This window comes from Trachymyrmex septentrionalis, unplaced genomic scaffold (genome assembly GCF_001594115.1).
Source record: "Trachymyrmex septentrionalis isolate Tsep2-gDNA-1 unplaced genomic scaffold, Tsep1.0 scaffold9, whole genome shotgun sequence".
Taxonomy (NCBI): domain Eukaryota; kingdom Metazoa; phylum Arthropoda; class Insecta; order Hymenoptera; family Formicidae; genus Trachymyrmex; species Trachymyrmex septentrionalis.
The window spans coordinates 2,425,137-2,440,616 of NW_017306091.1; the positions used below are offsets into that span (position 1 = coordinate 2,425,137).

Consider the following 15,480-nt stretch of genomic DNA (forward strand, 5'->3'; position numbering starts at 1 on the left):
CTAAACGAGGAATATTTGTTCTGAAATCAAAAAAATTATTCTTTATTTTGGTATTATTTTTTAATCACATTAAAAAATTGAATTGCTTTATATTTTTGTGACTATCTCATTTACTTCCTCAATTTATTAAAATGACGTTATTTAATTTATTTAATACAAAAACATAATACACATAAAATAATAATATTTATAGATTTGTGTAAACACTTCTTCGTAAAGTAACTGTATGTATACATATATACATATAGATGTAATATAGATATTTATTTTAGACACTTACTTTATAAGAAGATCTCGAGAGGAACGATACTCCGCAATCTTCTGGCTTCGAAGAAACCATCCCTATGGTGACTGTAGACCATGCCATTAAACCAACACCTAAAACAATTGTCAATTGAATTTCGAAAATATCATTGTAAAAATTTCTTTTTATGATATAGATATTTCATAATATTATGTTTTATTAATACGTTAATTGCCACTATATGATTAGACTTTATCCGCGACGCGCTATTTTTATATATATCAACATTTTAGTACTTAACACAACGATATAAGAATAATAAGACTAAGAAATAAATAAAAGCTCGAGACGTAAATATAAAATATTCTTTAATAAAGATACAAAAAACGGAACGTGTATTTTGATATACTTAATTATATTTATTCTTTATCAAAACTCAGAATAAAATTTTTATTTCTTTTCAAAACATTGAATTAAATAGCTGACGTTTATCTATAAATATCAATCATCAATTACGAAACTACGAATTAACTCATATCTAGCAGTCAATGTATTAAAGACAAACAAGAAGGTGGATTGATTACCAATTTTGTTATATAATTCTGGCATATAGAGTTCAGGTTTCTCTCTGTAAAACAGATGATATTCCGCTTGTTCGACGATAGGCGTCACGCAATTAAATTGCCGACAGTTCGTATAGGCTTCCATAATTTCCACGGGTGTCCATCGCGATGTACCCCAATACATCACCCAGCCTTTGCTTATAACATAATTCATCGCGCGAACGATTTCTGGAATGTAAGATCACACGAATACGTGAGATACAGGGAACACAAACAAGATTTTTTTTATCGCGAGAAATTATTGTCAGATACACGATAAATGATGCAAAGTCGATGCGTGAATCTCTACTTTTACGATGAAATAACATCTATAAAGAAAAAAAAAAAAGAGAGCGAAAGTGTGTTTCAAAGCGTGTGAGGATAAAGGTAAAATAGCTAGATAGTTCTCTTGCACACATTTCTCGCATAATATAAAGCATACATTAACGCGATACGTAAACATAAGAAGTTTATACATATTTACAACAAGAAAATAAATATAAAAAGTATACATAAATATTTATATTTATACATATAAATATTGTGTACATATACAACCATGTAGAATACATATATTTTTACAACAATGACTTTCCATTTTCACATAAAAATACCGAGTACAGAAAGAAGCACACGATAACTAGTACGGCACAATGCAACTGCCAAACATCAAATCATCATCACAGTACAGATTCTTTGTGACTTTATTTACTAGTTTTTAGTTAGTTCTTCAAGTTATGTATGGACTAAGATTTTTTGTGGAATTGAATTACATTATACAATTTAAAACTATAATATAGAATAACGTGTCAAATTTTGAACTGAAAAAAAAAAATTCTTATTTTTATTAATTATTAAATAACTTTTCTCTCGTTCTACGATGAATGCATTATATAATACTATGGATTCAATATCAATCCAAAATCCAATCTTAAAATGCCAATTGTACATATAATATGCATATTCAAAACGGTTTATATTTCGATCTTGTACATGCATGCTATCAGACTAATGATTCCTTTTTATAATTTGAAGAGTTTATATTCGACTTGTAGACGACCTTGATAAGTAATTTTACCTTTATCCAAAAAAAGCAAAATTATTATAGGACATTCTTATGGGAAACTACTTTTAAATCTATTATTGATGAAAAATGAGATGTTTTAAGCTCTTAATATTTAAATTAATGAAAAAGTCTAATAAAAATCATAAACTATTTATAATAATCGATTATAAACTTTTTAAACTGAAATTAAATAAAGATTATTGAAGATTATTTTCCTAGGAGAAATTGAAATAAATTAAAAGCACGCGTAACAAATCTAATAAAATTTAAGATAGACAAGATAAAAAAGCACAACATTCTGATAACACGATAATGTTTTCTTAAATCTAATTTCAATATTAACTTTTCAATATTAAATAATCATCTCTCTTCGCCTTCTTACAGCAGAAACAATAAAAATGTGTTTCTCTTCTCTACTCATGCTAAATTGTGCGTTATCGTGACGGGCATCTTCATGTAAAGTTATTGTCGGAATTACAGTATATATCACAGTATCGTAGCACGCTTTGTGCAGTGAAGTGCCGTAAGTGTTTGAACGATGGAATGGAGACGAGGAAGAGAGAGAAAGAGAGAGAGAGAGAGAGAGAGAGAGAGAGAGAGAGAGAGAGAGAGAGAAAGAAAGAGAGAGAGGATTCGAATTTTTGAATATTACTCGCAAGAGAAAGAGGAATTGGAAAGTTACCTTCCATCGGACACATTGGATCGACTTTGTGGATCATGACAATATCGATGTACGACAGTTGCAGCCTGACGAGCGAAGCTTGCACGGACTCGATAATGTGTTTCCGCGATAGCCCGCGACCCTCGGTCCTATTCAAGAATAGGCAGATATTATCAATCTTATTAGACGCTGCAAACGGAATTAAATAGTAGTAGAGGGATCATAAGAGACAGATGAGACGTGTGCGGGGCGACACGTTATGGCACGTTTCCTTGCTTCCTTCACCGTTACACGATGCACGTTATCGAACACGAACCGAAACAACAACGGCAAAATAACGATGGCTCGATGCATGAGAACCTAGTTATCGATCCACGTGTCAAGGCGAAGCCTCATATTCGCGCCATCCACTTGATATTAAACGAGGCCGTCTCGTACCGAGATTCACTTCTGCACGATGTGTCTCCCTATCGAGTTCTACAATCCTAAAAATAAAAACGATGCAACTTACGGATGCCTGGAATAAAACCGTCGCCGACTAATTATCGATGACACGCCGTTTGTAATCCACGCGTAAAAAAGTGTCTTGAGGAAAGGTTCTGTCTTTTTCTGTGTATCGATATATAAGAGGTATAACATGATCAGTAAATACGATACGTGATAAGGTATCAAAATAGCCTTCAAGTTACTAATGACTGGCAAGAGTTTTTTTTTTTATCGACAAGAAAAGAATTAAACTCTGTTATTTCGTGAAATCGGAGATTAGTTTTAAGATATAGTTTCCCTTATAATATTTCTTTAATGACTGTATAAAATCATAAAAAAGAATTTCGGAGATTTCTTTTTTAAAGAAAACCTTGTCGATTTTCCTCCATTTATCTACTTTTACGATTTGGTATACAAGCATTACGCACAGTGTCTAAGCATCTCATGCTTAGTGTACACAGAATACGCTATTATTATAAGCCCAGCTAGAAATGATTAAAAACGATCGAGTCGACGTTGACTGGATGTCGATGCGTCAATAAATAGTCAATGTCGCAAATATTGGTTGACATTTTTATTATTATCGGCTTCATAATTGTTGGTACATTAATTGAGCAGTATTGCTATAAATGTTCTATTTTCCTTCGGTCAATTCTACATCGAATTGACGCAAAGTTGGAAAGTATAGTACGTGTATATCCACAGAATACGAACATTACATCAATACTATGAGTTTCTACTCAACAATGCTATGTACAATATATATACTTATTTCATATAATTTCCCACTTACCAATATGGTAACAATATAAAATAATATAATACATATACATATGAAAATATAATTGATGTAGTTACTACATACAATACCTATATTAGTTGTACTGTTCTGCGGAATACTGTATATTCGATGACAAATTGGTCGAAAGTGAACAAAAATCTTCTAGAAATATTTTCGCATTTTATACTGAATTAACGTAAGAACAATTGTGACGAGGTCGAAGGTGACAAAAATATCAACTAGCATTCGACATCGGCAATTCAACTAACGTCGATTCGATTAATCATTTCTAGCTGGCAAGGATACGCGAAGGATAAAGTACGCAGGCCGACGGACGAGTATAAGTTCGATTACACTGAAGCCATCGATCGAAAAGCATTCACGTATGAAGAAAGAAAGAAGAAAAAAAAAAGAAAAAAAGAAAGAAAAGAAAGAAAGGAAGGAGAAGAAAGTAAAAAAGAAAAAGAAAGGAAAAGACCGCGCTTTCGCGTGCAGTAGCGTTACAACATCGAGAGCCACCGAGAGCACGTCGAGAGCCACTACCCAGCTCCACTATCATCAATGCTCGCTAAAACACCACCATCAATGACGACGACGACGACGTTGACGAATAACGACGCCACCAATGACACCGAGACACGCGCGAAGACACTGGACGGCGCTCTACTCACTTGGTATTCCAGTAAATTTTCGTCGTGACGACGTAACTGGAACGGTTCCAGGCGCGTCTCAGCAGGATACGGCCGAACTGGATTTCGGCGCGGTGGCCGCTGTGCGCCTCGCTCAGGTCAAATACATTAATTCCGCTATCATAGGCGAGAGCCACGACGGCCTCCGCGGTCTCCTCGTTGCTGCAGCCGCCCACGCCGAATGTGGTCCACGTTCCTGTATACCCATAAAACCAAATCAAGCGACATCGGCGACCTGCATTTTGCGCCTCGTTCTTCCAGGATCGCGCAACCAATTACATCTATCTCTAAACGGAGCCTTATTCCATCGGAAAATAAGATACTGGCATGCAAGATCGGCACGGAAATAGACTCGGTTGGTTTTTAGCTATTTTTGAGGGTTTCCAAGAAATAATAGGAGTGCTTATTATTGTGCTTTTTTTTTATTATATATATAAAAAAATAAAACAATAATGATACACTGTTAAATGTCATAATGTCAAATTGTATCTAATTTCAGTTATTTTTCATTATTTCTATAGGACACTATTGCACCTGCCTCCTACACGATGTGTCGTTAATTTAACTGAAATAAGAGAATTGAGTCATTTAATTAAAAAAAATGTATTAAATTTGAATTTGATTTATTATTTATTATATGCACACATTAATATGAATGCTGTTTACTTCGAAACTAACCAGAAATTAATTGATTTTGACGCACGTGGAAAAAAATTGTTAAAAATAATAAAATGTTATTTTTCAACTCAAGTAATTGGGTTACCATTGCTTATTTGATATTTAACAGCGTAATACCGATAACGACCATGTTCCAATATACACTGCCAATACTGGAAATCTATAGTTTACGGTTACGTGTATTATAGATTTTCAGTATCGGCAGTGTATATAGAGGAACACGACCAGAGACGACCCACCAAATTGCCGTTGTCAATTATAAATTAAGCTTAAAGTACGGAGTTTCGTGTTGCTAGCTCTGCCATGCGATTTGTCTAATTCGTTTCTTGAGTCTTTAAAGTCTATTAAGCCTAATTCTACAGCACCTATTAGTAAATTGTTTTAAATTCACGTTTCAAACATATCCAGCCGGTTTTGCTGGCGTAAAATTACTGCAAAGAAAGATATGAAGCTTTTAAGAAATTATAAGTGAGATAATTGTGGAATCAGAATAAATTAACATCACAAAGTAACATCGTGAGAGTATGCTCCTTAATTTGTACTTTAAATAGTAGATGCATATTAGAGGTTTAAACATGCTTTTTATAAAAATTTGTTTTTTTTTTTTGCAAAGAAAGAAGATAGTTATTGCTAAATCACATAATTTTTTATTATAATATTTTATTATTCTTTGTCCTTTCCTTTTTAGTCATTTTTTTTTTAATAAATATGTTTGCTACTTTTTCAATCTTTTTTCAACTCTATCTTGACCACATTCTACCCTTATTTGCTTTTGCGTTTATTAAGCTTAATTTTCTCATGCTCGTTTCTACCACCGCAGATTAACTTTAATCTCGGTTTAACTTGCTTTTTATCTTTTCCTAGTTCTAAGAATTAGAAAAGGATAAAGAGTAAATTAAACCAAAATTAAAGTTAAGCTACATTGGTAGAAATGGACGCTACTGTTACGATTTTTAATGTAAAAAAGTAAATATACGGTACTATTTTCTTTTCATTTTAAAGAAAATGTTTGTGTAAGAAATTAGAATTCGGTACGGAAGAAAAATTTGTAATTAAGCGTTTATTCTTGAACTAGATATACGTAGCGAAACGTGTTTGCATAAACAAGTACAATCCATTCTACAATTACGTACTTGCAAATAACTGTAGTTATAAAAATTAATCATTTTCATAGTTGAACATGAGAAAAATATTCGACTGTTAGTCATTTCTTACAACTACGGTCACTCACAATTACTACGTTCACGCAATTATATTATAGAACGGACTTGTTATTTGAATTGCGTGTATTTGAACCACCGAACGCAAATTGGCTATAAATCATAGACCGATATTCACACACACACACACATATATAGTAAAAAAATATTTTATATTTGTGTTGAATTTTTAACATATTTAAATGTTAATTTAATATAATGTGACTATGTTATTTAAAGATTCCGTGTTAAATTGATATTCGATATTTATAAAATAAATATGTAAATAAACAAGTATAAAAATAATAGTATTTTTAAAACGTAAATTCTAAGATAAATGAATGAAATATGTATTTGTTTAACATATGATAAATATTAATTATACTGAAAAAAATATGTTTCCACAGTTTGCTTATAAATTGTGTGTTTTTTTGTGATAATTTTTTACATAATATTTATGATATTTTCTAGCATATTCATCTTGCGTTAAATTAATACAATTAAAAAGTTGGAATGAACCGTTTTGGGCACGTGAAATGTATTAAATTTAACACAAATTTTACAATATAGTCCGTTTGTATATTTAAAACCGTCTTAAACACATTTAAGTAATTTTAAACAAATTAAAAATATCATAAGCTAATCAAAGACATTACTTAAGACAATCTTAAAGTAAGAACGGACTATGAGCACCAGCCTTAGTGCATGTTATATATCCGCGTCCGCAACGAAACCGTGGCGGGTGGGCGCGTTGTAAAAATAAATAATGAAAACTTGGAATCCAACAAGCGGGTGGTATTGGATGGACCACGATAAAAGTCCGAGATAGCCGGTAGCGGATGCACTTTCCGGGATCGATTCGGCCGCAGATATATCTATCGCCCTATGAGAAATGAGAGGGAGGGTCTAGGAACAATATATATCTCCCTTCGAAGAGAGATAGCATTCACGCGTTCAGAGATCTCAGAGAAGATGACTCTCTACGTGATTAGAGGCGAAATATACATTCAGCGTACCTAATCCAACATTGGAAACACGTAGACCGCTTTTGCCCAAGTTGCGGTAGCGAATACCTGGCGAGGGGTGCTGCAAACGTTGCGCTTGTGCGGCAATGCAGCTAGTTAGTAGCTGTTCTTTCGTTCCGGTCGTGTTGCTGCAGTGCACGCCCGAGTCTACGCCGCCGCCACCGCCGCCGCCGCCGCCGCCGTTGAACTCTTCCATGCAATCCAAACTTGCTATGGGTGCACGGCAGCTGCGCATACAACGTGCAAGAGTTATCGCGTATCGATGTCGATATACGTTGCTGTATTGTACGTCCCGTGTGACTATCGGTCGATCGGGACGTCCTAGGAGCACTGGATGGTACGATCCAGAAATTCTTCCTTAGACACTTTCCAATGTCCAGGGAAGTTGCAATTACCGTGCGCAAGTTCTTCCCTTCTTTTGAAAATCTTTCTTCAACCCTTTTCAAAGCCTTTCGACTTTCTAATTTCGAAGTGTAATTTTAAATGTCTCGATAATTTGTTATCGAGTTAAATATTCGCTGAAAGGAAACTCGAAATGGGAAACTGATTGAATAGCAAAGTTTCGATATATCGTTAAGACTTATCTCATTGAAACTTTAGAATTTTTTTAATGAAATTATAATTAATTACATTTTCATTTAATTCCAGAATTAAATAAGATTGTAGGTAATAACTATTTCAAAATTTTCGTACAAGTGGAATTCGAGCAAATACAAGTTCCAGGATAAAAATGTTTGTTTAATAATTCTATTTATTAAATAATTGTATTATTGTTAATATTGTTAAGATAGTTGTCATATCTTTTAATTTATGCTTTAGTTCACAATCAGCGATTAAATATTTAGTTGCTCTCGCATTATCTCAGTACTTTGTAATAAAAAAATGTGAAAGAAGAGCCACTGCTGTGGCAGTTAGTGCAGTTAACAGTGCGAACTTATGTATTGTGTTTATTATAATTATAAAGACGTAGATGTATATAATATTTAGACGTTCAACTCATCTTCAATATAAAGTAATACTTTGTCTTACTACACGAGTTCATTATAACTTCGGTTTCTCCAAAGTTTTCAATTACATCAATAATTCTGATTAACGTTAAGTCAAGCTTGGAAAGATTTTTTATTTTTATCTCAAACTTTATTTAAATCTCAAACTTAAATGTATCTGAATATCAGCAGAAATCATTTGTATCGTAAATCCAATGATTTTTTTAAATCGCACTAGAAAAAAATGTTTTATTCTATGAATCGAAATTTTACTGATAAAATATTCAGTTAAAATATACTAAACTAAACTGTTCAGTTAGTATAAACAAATATTTCTGTTATAGAATAGAGAAATGTGTTTTGCAAAAGCAACTTTTGCAAAAGCAAAAAAAAATTTTTTGTTGTATAAAAAATATTTGGTTCCTGTTAAAAAATATCTCAATCAAACAGTTTGTTCAAGGCGCTAAATTCATTTTCCTAGTGTAAGAGGGAATATAAAATTCATCAATAATCTTTTCAAGTAGTGTGTGTGTGTGTGTGTGTGTGTGTGTGTGTGTGTGTCCACGTTGTCTTTTATATTAAAAATCACTGTCATAACAACTGTCGCTTTCTTATTAAATTCAAAAACGCAAGTTAACACGTTGTAAACCTAGTATAGAAATATTAAATACATAATGATTATAAACACCGACTAATTGCCAGCTTAATATTACGCAGACACGAATCGTTTGACTTCTAGTAATATATACACCGACTTGGCCAAAATTCAAACATGAATAATTCGAGGAATATGTAGACATTAGTCGTGAGCGTGGCAGATGTTGAAACATTACTCGTCCGTGTAATTCAAATATTTTGAGGCGTGTAATTTTGTTTTGATCTCAAATGTTTCCGTATATCAACGTCGTTTATGCCCCGTCTATCGTATAAAGCTCTACCAACGTACCTTTACAGAAATTTAATACTGGTCAATTTAACAAAAGAAATAATAAATAATTTTAATATTTATAGAGTACTAGAAAAACTGAACAGTGTTTTTAATATTTAAAATAAGATAATTAATTATTATCTTTCAGTATCGGACTTTTATTATTTAATATTAGATTTCTTGTAAGGATAAATTAACTTTTTCGATTTAATTTACTTTTTATCTTCTTCCAGTTCTAAAAATTAAAAAAAGATAAAGAGTAAATTAACCCGAGATAAAAGTTAATCCATATATTGATAAAAATAGGTAGTGAGTTTAGTTCAGCAATTTGCTCTCTCTCTCTCTCTCTCTCTCTCTCTCTCTCTCTCTCTCTCTCTCTCTCTCTCTCCCTTCTCGGATTATAGTTTTATATAATACATGACATAAACCCAAAGGAGAAAAACTTATTGCGGCCAAAGTTAGCTACAAGTGACGTTGGTGCAACCGAGTCTAAGTAAGCTAATACACCCGAATGCTCTCGCAGGTCGTCGATGGCAGCCAAGCGTCATTGGATGCCGACGATCGTCGTCGGCGGCACATCCTCGTCGAGTTACTCGTGTTTGAATTTCGCTCAGCTCGAGTGAGCTCGGTCGATCGTTCGCGAGCGCCAGCCTTAGAAAGGCGCAGGCCTTGCAAGAACATCTGGGAGCGTTCGAGACACGCGTTACGTCTGTGCCCCTTTAAAAGCTAAAACTACCACTGTGAGTCCGCCACCCGCCACCACCGCGATGTGGGTCACCGGTGCGCAAGGGACGAAGCCGACGAAGGAGCGGCGGAGGGAGGAAAAGAGACGATAGGTCTCGTCTCGGGTCGGGGAATATCGTCTTTCGCTCGAGTGCCCGGTGTATCGTGTATACCAATCACTTTGTTCCGACATTAGCCTAGACGCGATTACTTTGTGAATTACCCACGTTTAACAATTAAAGTCTTGCCGAAATATTCTCGATAATCCGCTTGTTGTGGAGCGAGTCGCGGAACGACGTTCGATCGATATAATAGCGTTTAGCGGAACGGAATGTATAGGAAAAAAAAGAACCGAGAGTATCCAGACGATACAGAAGCCAGATTGACTTTTGCGTGTTTGTGGGAAACAACAGAATAACAGAAATGAAAATAAACGTGTGTTAATTAGAAATGAAAATAAAGCGTGCGTTTTATGAGTCTTCAGGAAAATTTTTTCTGGTTTATTTTACTGGTTGTGCATGGAAAGAATGGTTTTATTTGCGCGCGCCGAAGTATATAAAAATTAGGACATAAACGGAGAGATTTGAAAATTACTATGTTGTACCGTCATAATAATTATGTAGGACGCTCAAGCGTAGTGATAATGAACTATGAGAAACTTCATCCAAGTGCATACAAATATAATTTTATCCTCGTTTATTTGGTGAGAATGGACAAGAATAGAATAATAATACCCTAAATTCGCGAATTCCTAAATTATTATTATTTAAGCATCTTACATAATTATTTCGATGGTCCAATATAATTATTTTCAGATCTGTTCTAATTTTTATATCAATGCACTAAATTTGCGGCATTACATAACGGTGCAAAAAATTTTGACATTCTGTCAACCAACTTGGGCGTTCTACATAATTATTTCGACGGTCTAACATAATTATTGCCAGATTTATAACTAATTAAAATTTTTTGATATTTCAGCAAAACCTGTTTTTTTTCCGTGTTCTTTCCTAAAATTTCACGTCAAAATTCTATTTCGTTAGAAATAGAAGCCCTTTCGAAAAAAAAAACTATCAGATTCGAAAGGGTTGAAATTAAAGTCGTTCGTTTCTCGCGTCTATCGCGAAATTAATGGGAGGGATCTTTGGGCAGGACAACTTTAATTGAAACGCGCACGATATTTCACAGATATCCCACATCGCCGTGACATTTGTTTTTTTTTTCTCTTTTGTCACGAACTCGCGACAATGAGCGAAATCCTTTGACTCATTCGCGGATAGAGTTACCAGCCGTACATGTATTCTTTTCGAGATCGTAAAACTTTTCTGGTCTCATCGATTAAAATTTTACATTTCTAAAAATTACATTAGTAAGAATTGTCAAAAAAAAAATGACGTTCTAGAAATGTTATTGTATTTAAATATGTGCATTTAACGCATAAAAAATTATATACTCCTTCCATCCCCGAACTATCGTTTTTTTTTTTTTTTTTTTTTTTAAGGGTGTACATTCCCATTCTTTTTTCATGATCCAAATACGATAACTCCTATATTCACGGAGTATATTTTATTTACGTACCGATAAATAGTAGGCAGTGGATAAGAATCGTCGTCCTCCATACTGCTGTTCGTGTTCGCGTTGTTGTTCGTGTCATTTCCCGCTGTCGAGGTATTGCCAAGATTACACAGCATTAATCGTGACATCGCTGATGCCGTTGTGGAATGTTTCAGTCTAAATTTGGAAACACTTTCGGAGGGAGGGAGGACGTACAGAGCAGGCCGATATCACGGTGTGGACAGGGTACACACGTACCTGACTCCTAATGCGGCAATCATGCCCGTTGGAACGCGCTTTATGAAATCTCGAAGGCTCCCCGGCCGCGTATTTTATTTTAACGAAACGCTCTCCTCTCCGTCTCGCTGCTCGTACCGCGCTCTCTGCCTTCGCCTCGACACTTGGGCGCGATCTTTGGCGCGTGGCGAATGGGCATCGCAATATTGTAATCCGAAACTAATCCCCGAGATATATACGTGTATGTACAGACTATGGGTGGATCGATCGAATTGATACGAATCAATCTCGTGATTATTGCACGTGCGACGCGTATAGGCACTAATTAAATTTTCCCTTCCCTCACATATGCACACACAGTTAAGAAATCACACGCTTAGGCACCACTTTCTTTCAAGAGCATGTACAACTTGCACAGAGTTTTTCTCTCGCGCTAGCAGTCAGCACAGTCCGCGCTCGGGAGAGGGAGGAGGTGGGGTGTCATCGGTGGTTCCTCCTTCGCGGTTTCCTCGATAACATCGTCCGACCTCCGCGGATCTCCGCAGACCGGATCGAGACGCTCGCGAGAGACACGGGTTCACGTGTATGGTCGATATGAAACTACAGGGAGATTCGGTCTACCCCTAACCGTCGGCCGTCGATGTGCAACGAAAGGCAGGGTGCATCGAGGATGCCGTCGGGTGCGACGGCGACGATCGCGAACTGCAGTTGTCAAAAAAAAGGAGGGAGGAGGGGTTGTTACAGTTTCGCGTTACGATCCGTCATCATCGGTAGTCACCCCACGATCGCGTTGGCGCTACGTCACGAGGACCGGTGCTACTCGGTCGCCGCCGGTGCCCGTCGCCGTGCAACCCGCGGACGTCGATTCCCGTAACGCGCGTGTCGCGGGTCACGTAACGCGCGCGGCGACGATAACGGGCATTATCGGACGGCCGCGGATCGGACGCGAGCATTAAGGAGTTCGCGCTTGCGGGCCGATCAAGCGGCGCGGCGCGGCGCGGCAATAACGAGCTTTCATAAAGGAACACACACAAATCTCGAACGGAACATCGGTAAAAATGGGGGAAAGTGAGTGTGAGGATGGGAGAAAGAAAGTCTGGTGAGAAAGAGAGAGAGAGAGAGAGAGAGAGAGAGAATGAGTGAGAGAGAGAGAGAGAGAGAAAGAGACGGCGAGTGTCGTGCTCCCCGCACGTAGGTAACACTGCGCGCACACCGCTCGACACCCGCTGCCGATTCCCACCTTTCTCCTCTTTGGTAGCGGAGGAGCGCGACGCAACCCCCGTGCAACCCTCTAACCTCCCCACTATCCTCCGTCATGATGGTGGGCTGCTGCGCGCGCCCCTTTACCTTCTCACTGTATGCGCGCGCGCGTGTCTCTCCAACTCCCGCGCTAAAAACGTGAAATTTGTCGCGGAAGGCGCACGAGAGGTGACACGAGTTAAGCTATCTCTACATATAGGTTTGCTTTCCCATTTAGTTATTTGTGACACAAATCAACACAAATCGTCGTTCTATCTCTCTTCGCCTTTTCCTACGAGTAGTAAAGATAGAAAGGATCAGTTGTGGGTCGACTTGTATTACGGAAAGCGTCCGTAATTCGCAATCTGATTTAAATTTAAATGTCAACGCTTCCAATGTCAATGCTGTTGCAGCATTCAATTCACTGCGTACGGTTAGTTCGCATTTGCGTTTGTCTTGAGATGCGGCGATTCACCGTCATTCTACGTATGCGTCTTGCGAAGTTACGTAGAGACAAACTTTAATAACAACCGTGCGAATTCAACGTTAGCTCCGGTGACGTCTGACCGTGTCTGACCTCGAATCCTCGACTTACGACACCGTCGCAAATCGACTCCCACGCAGCAACCCCAAGACACATGTCCGAAACATAAGATGTGAAAACATAAGAATGTTTTAAAAAATCCTTAAAAAACGTTTGAAAGTTATTTTTTTTAAAGACGCTTTAGACATCTAAAAGACATCTTTGGAACTTCCGTAATATCTTAATTTTGGATTTTTTGTTGTTTGTACATTTTATCCAAGGAACCATCCTGCACTAAGAAAAATGTCTGGTTGGTATTAATCGGATTAACTTTCGCGCCATTTTGATGTCACGATGACTCGTGTTTTTCTCTCTTATTATATTATTCTCATAAAAATGAACACGAAAAATACTATAGTATATCTTACGTATATTATAGATTTTCATACGCGGTATAGATTCAAGAATATACGAGTAGGCCGTAGCACATCGCGCGGGACGAATCGAACAGTCTGAATTCTGAACAAATCGAGGGATTTTCGAGGGACCTTCAATAAGAATTCGGTCTAACATGAGAAAAGGGAGAAAGAGAGAGACACTTCTTTTTATTCTTCGTATATCGTTTTACGAAACTGGCAAGAAGTTGCCGATTCGATGATTTCGAAAACGCGACGTTCGTCGTCGTCGTGCTAACGCACGACTCAGCATTATTCTATCGAGCATTATTCTAGATTCTATCTTCCGCATCGCCAACGACGCATGCGCGCGTTAAATTTCCTTTTGGAGGAATTACTGGAACGACGACCGCGGTGCTCGTTTTTCTATGATTGCACACCTTCTCTTGTATAAATTAAGCAAACAAAAGCGCGTTTTGATGCCATTGAACGCAATCACGATTGAGAACTTTTAGAAATTTATCTTTCCTTTCCTTTCTCACGAATGAGTCTAGGATATTACCGGCAATTATAAGTGAAAAAAGAGATGTTCTAAAAAAAATTTTTTTTTTTCCTGCACACGAGAGTAGTACAGCCTTGGCCATAAAGTACTTCCACACAAACGTTCTATAATCTGACGAAACATAAACTGAAAATTGATTTTATCGGAAAGTAATATTTATTTTCATATCGAGATTTTAATATTTTGTTAGTCCGCCTTTGGCTTTTATTATCCCCTTTTCCAAGAAAAAGGCCAATAATGGCCGAAGGCAGTCAATTTTTCCTTATGTAATAAATTGAGGGTGCTTCGTACTGGCTAAGGTATACTATACATCACTGTATAGTACAAGCAAAAGGAGTTAAAAGTCATAGTAAAATGATTCTAATATAATTTCACTTTTGTCAAAATTACCCTCTCTTCTTCAATCAAAAAGTAGATTAAACAATCTAATATAAGTAATCAAGGAACACATCGAATCAAGAGAAATGATTTTATTTTAACGTCATAAGAGTAAAAAAAATAATGATTTTTTCGTAACAAAAATTGACTATTTAAACGTCAAAATAAAGTCATACTGATTTTTATATTGGCTCTTGCGTGTTCCTCGGGTAAGAGCATCTTTTTGGATGCTTTAGATACTTATGCTTATAAGCTTATTGACAAAAAGTATCTCTAAAAGAAGCATATTTGAAGAGACGGGAAAACGTGTGAGTGTATGTGTGTGGCGCGCGCGCGCGCGCGCGTGTGTGTGTGTATAACGTTCAGCGCTATCCCTCCCCGCGCGGACAAGTCCGACACAATCGCGCATACACAAGCACGCACACAAACGGAGGTATAATCGGCGTAGGAAGAAGGGTTTTGTGAATCAACGGTCTCAACGGCAACGCCGCATTGCAGATCCGCCGCGCCGACACGCAACTGAC

The 15,480-nt window shown here is 36.6% G+C and overlaps 1 protein-coding gene and 1 long non-coding RNA gene across 2 annotated transcripts in view; one reads left to right on the forward strand and one right to left on the reverse strand.

Moving 5' to 3' along the window:
* LOC108755894 (voltage-gated potassium channel subunit beta-2) overlaps window positions 1-12,546 on the reverse strand; it is a 15,888-nt gene extending 3,342 nt beyond the window's left edge. The window contains exons 1-7 of the mRNA XM_018499296.1: window positions 11,647-12,546; window positions 7,423-7,658; window positions 4,512-4,725; window positions 2,595-2,722; window positions 829-1,035; window positions 281-378; window positions 1-20 (exon numbers count right to left, since the gene is read on the reverse strand). Of these exons, the coding sequence (XP_018354798.1) occupies window positions 1-20; window positions 281-378; window positions 829-1,035; window positions 2,595-2,722; window positions 4,512-4,725; window positions 7,423-7,658; window positions 11,647-11,771 (1,028 nt within the window). The 5' untranslated portion in view covers window positions 11,772-12,546. The remainder of the gene's footprint in view (window positions 21-280; window positions 379-828; window positions 1,036-2,594; window positions 2,723-4,511; window positions 4,726-7,422; window positions 7,659-11,646) is intronic.
* Window positions 12,547-15,280: 2,734 nt separating this feature from the next.
* LOC108755895 overlaps window positions 15,281-15,480 on the forward strand; it is a 4,140-nt gene continuing 3,940 nt past the window's right edge. The window contains exon 1 of the long non-coding RNA XR_001939795.1: window positions 15,281-15,299. This is a non-coding gene — a long non-coding RNA (uncharacterized LOC108755895). The remainder of the gene's footprint in view (window positions 15,300-15,480) is intronic.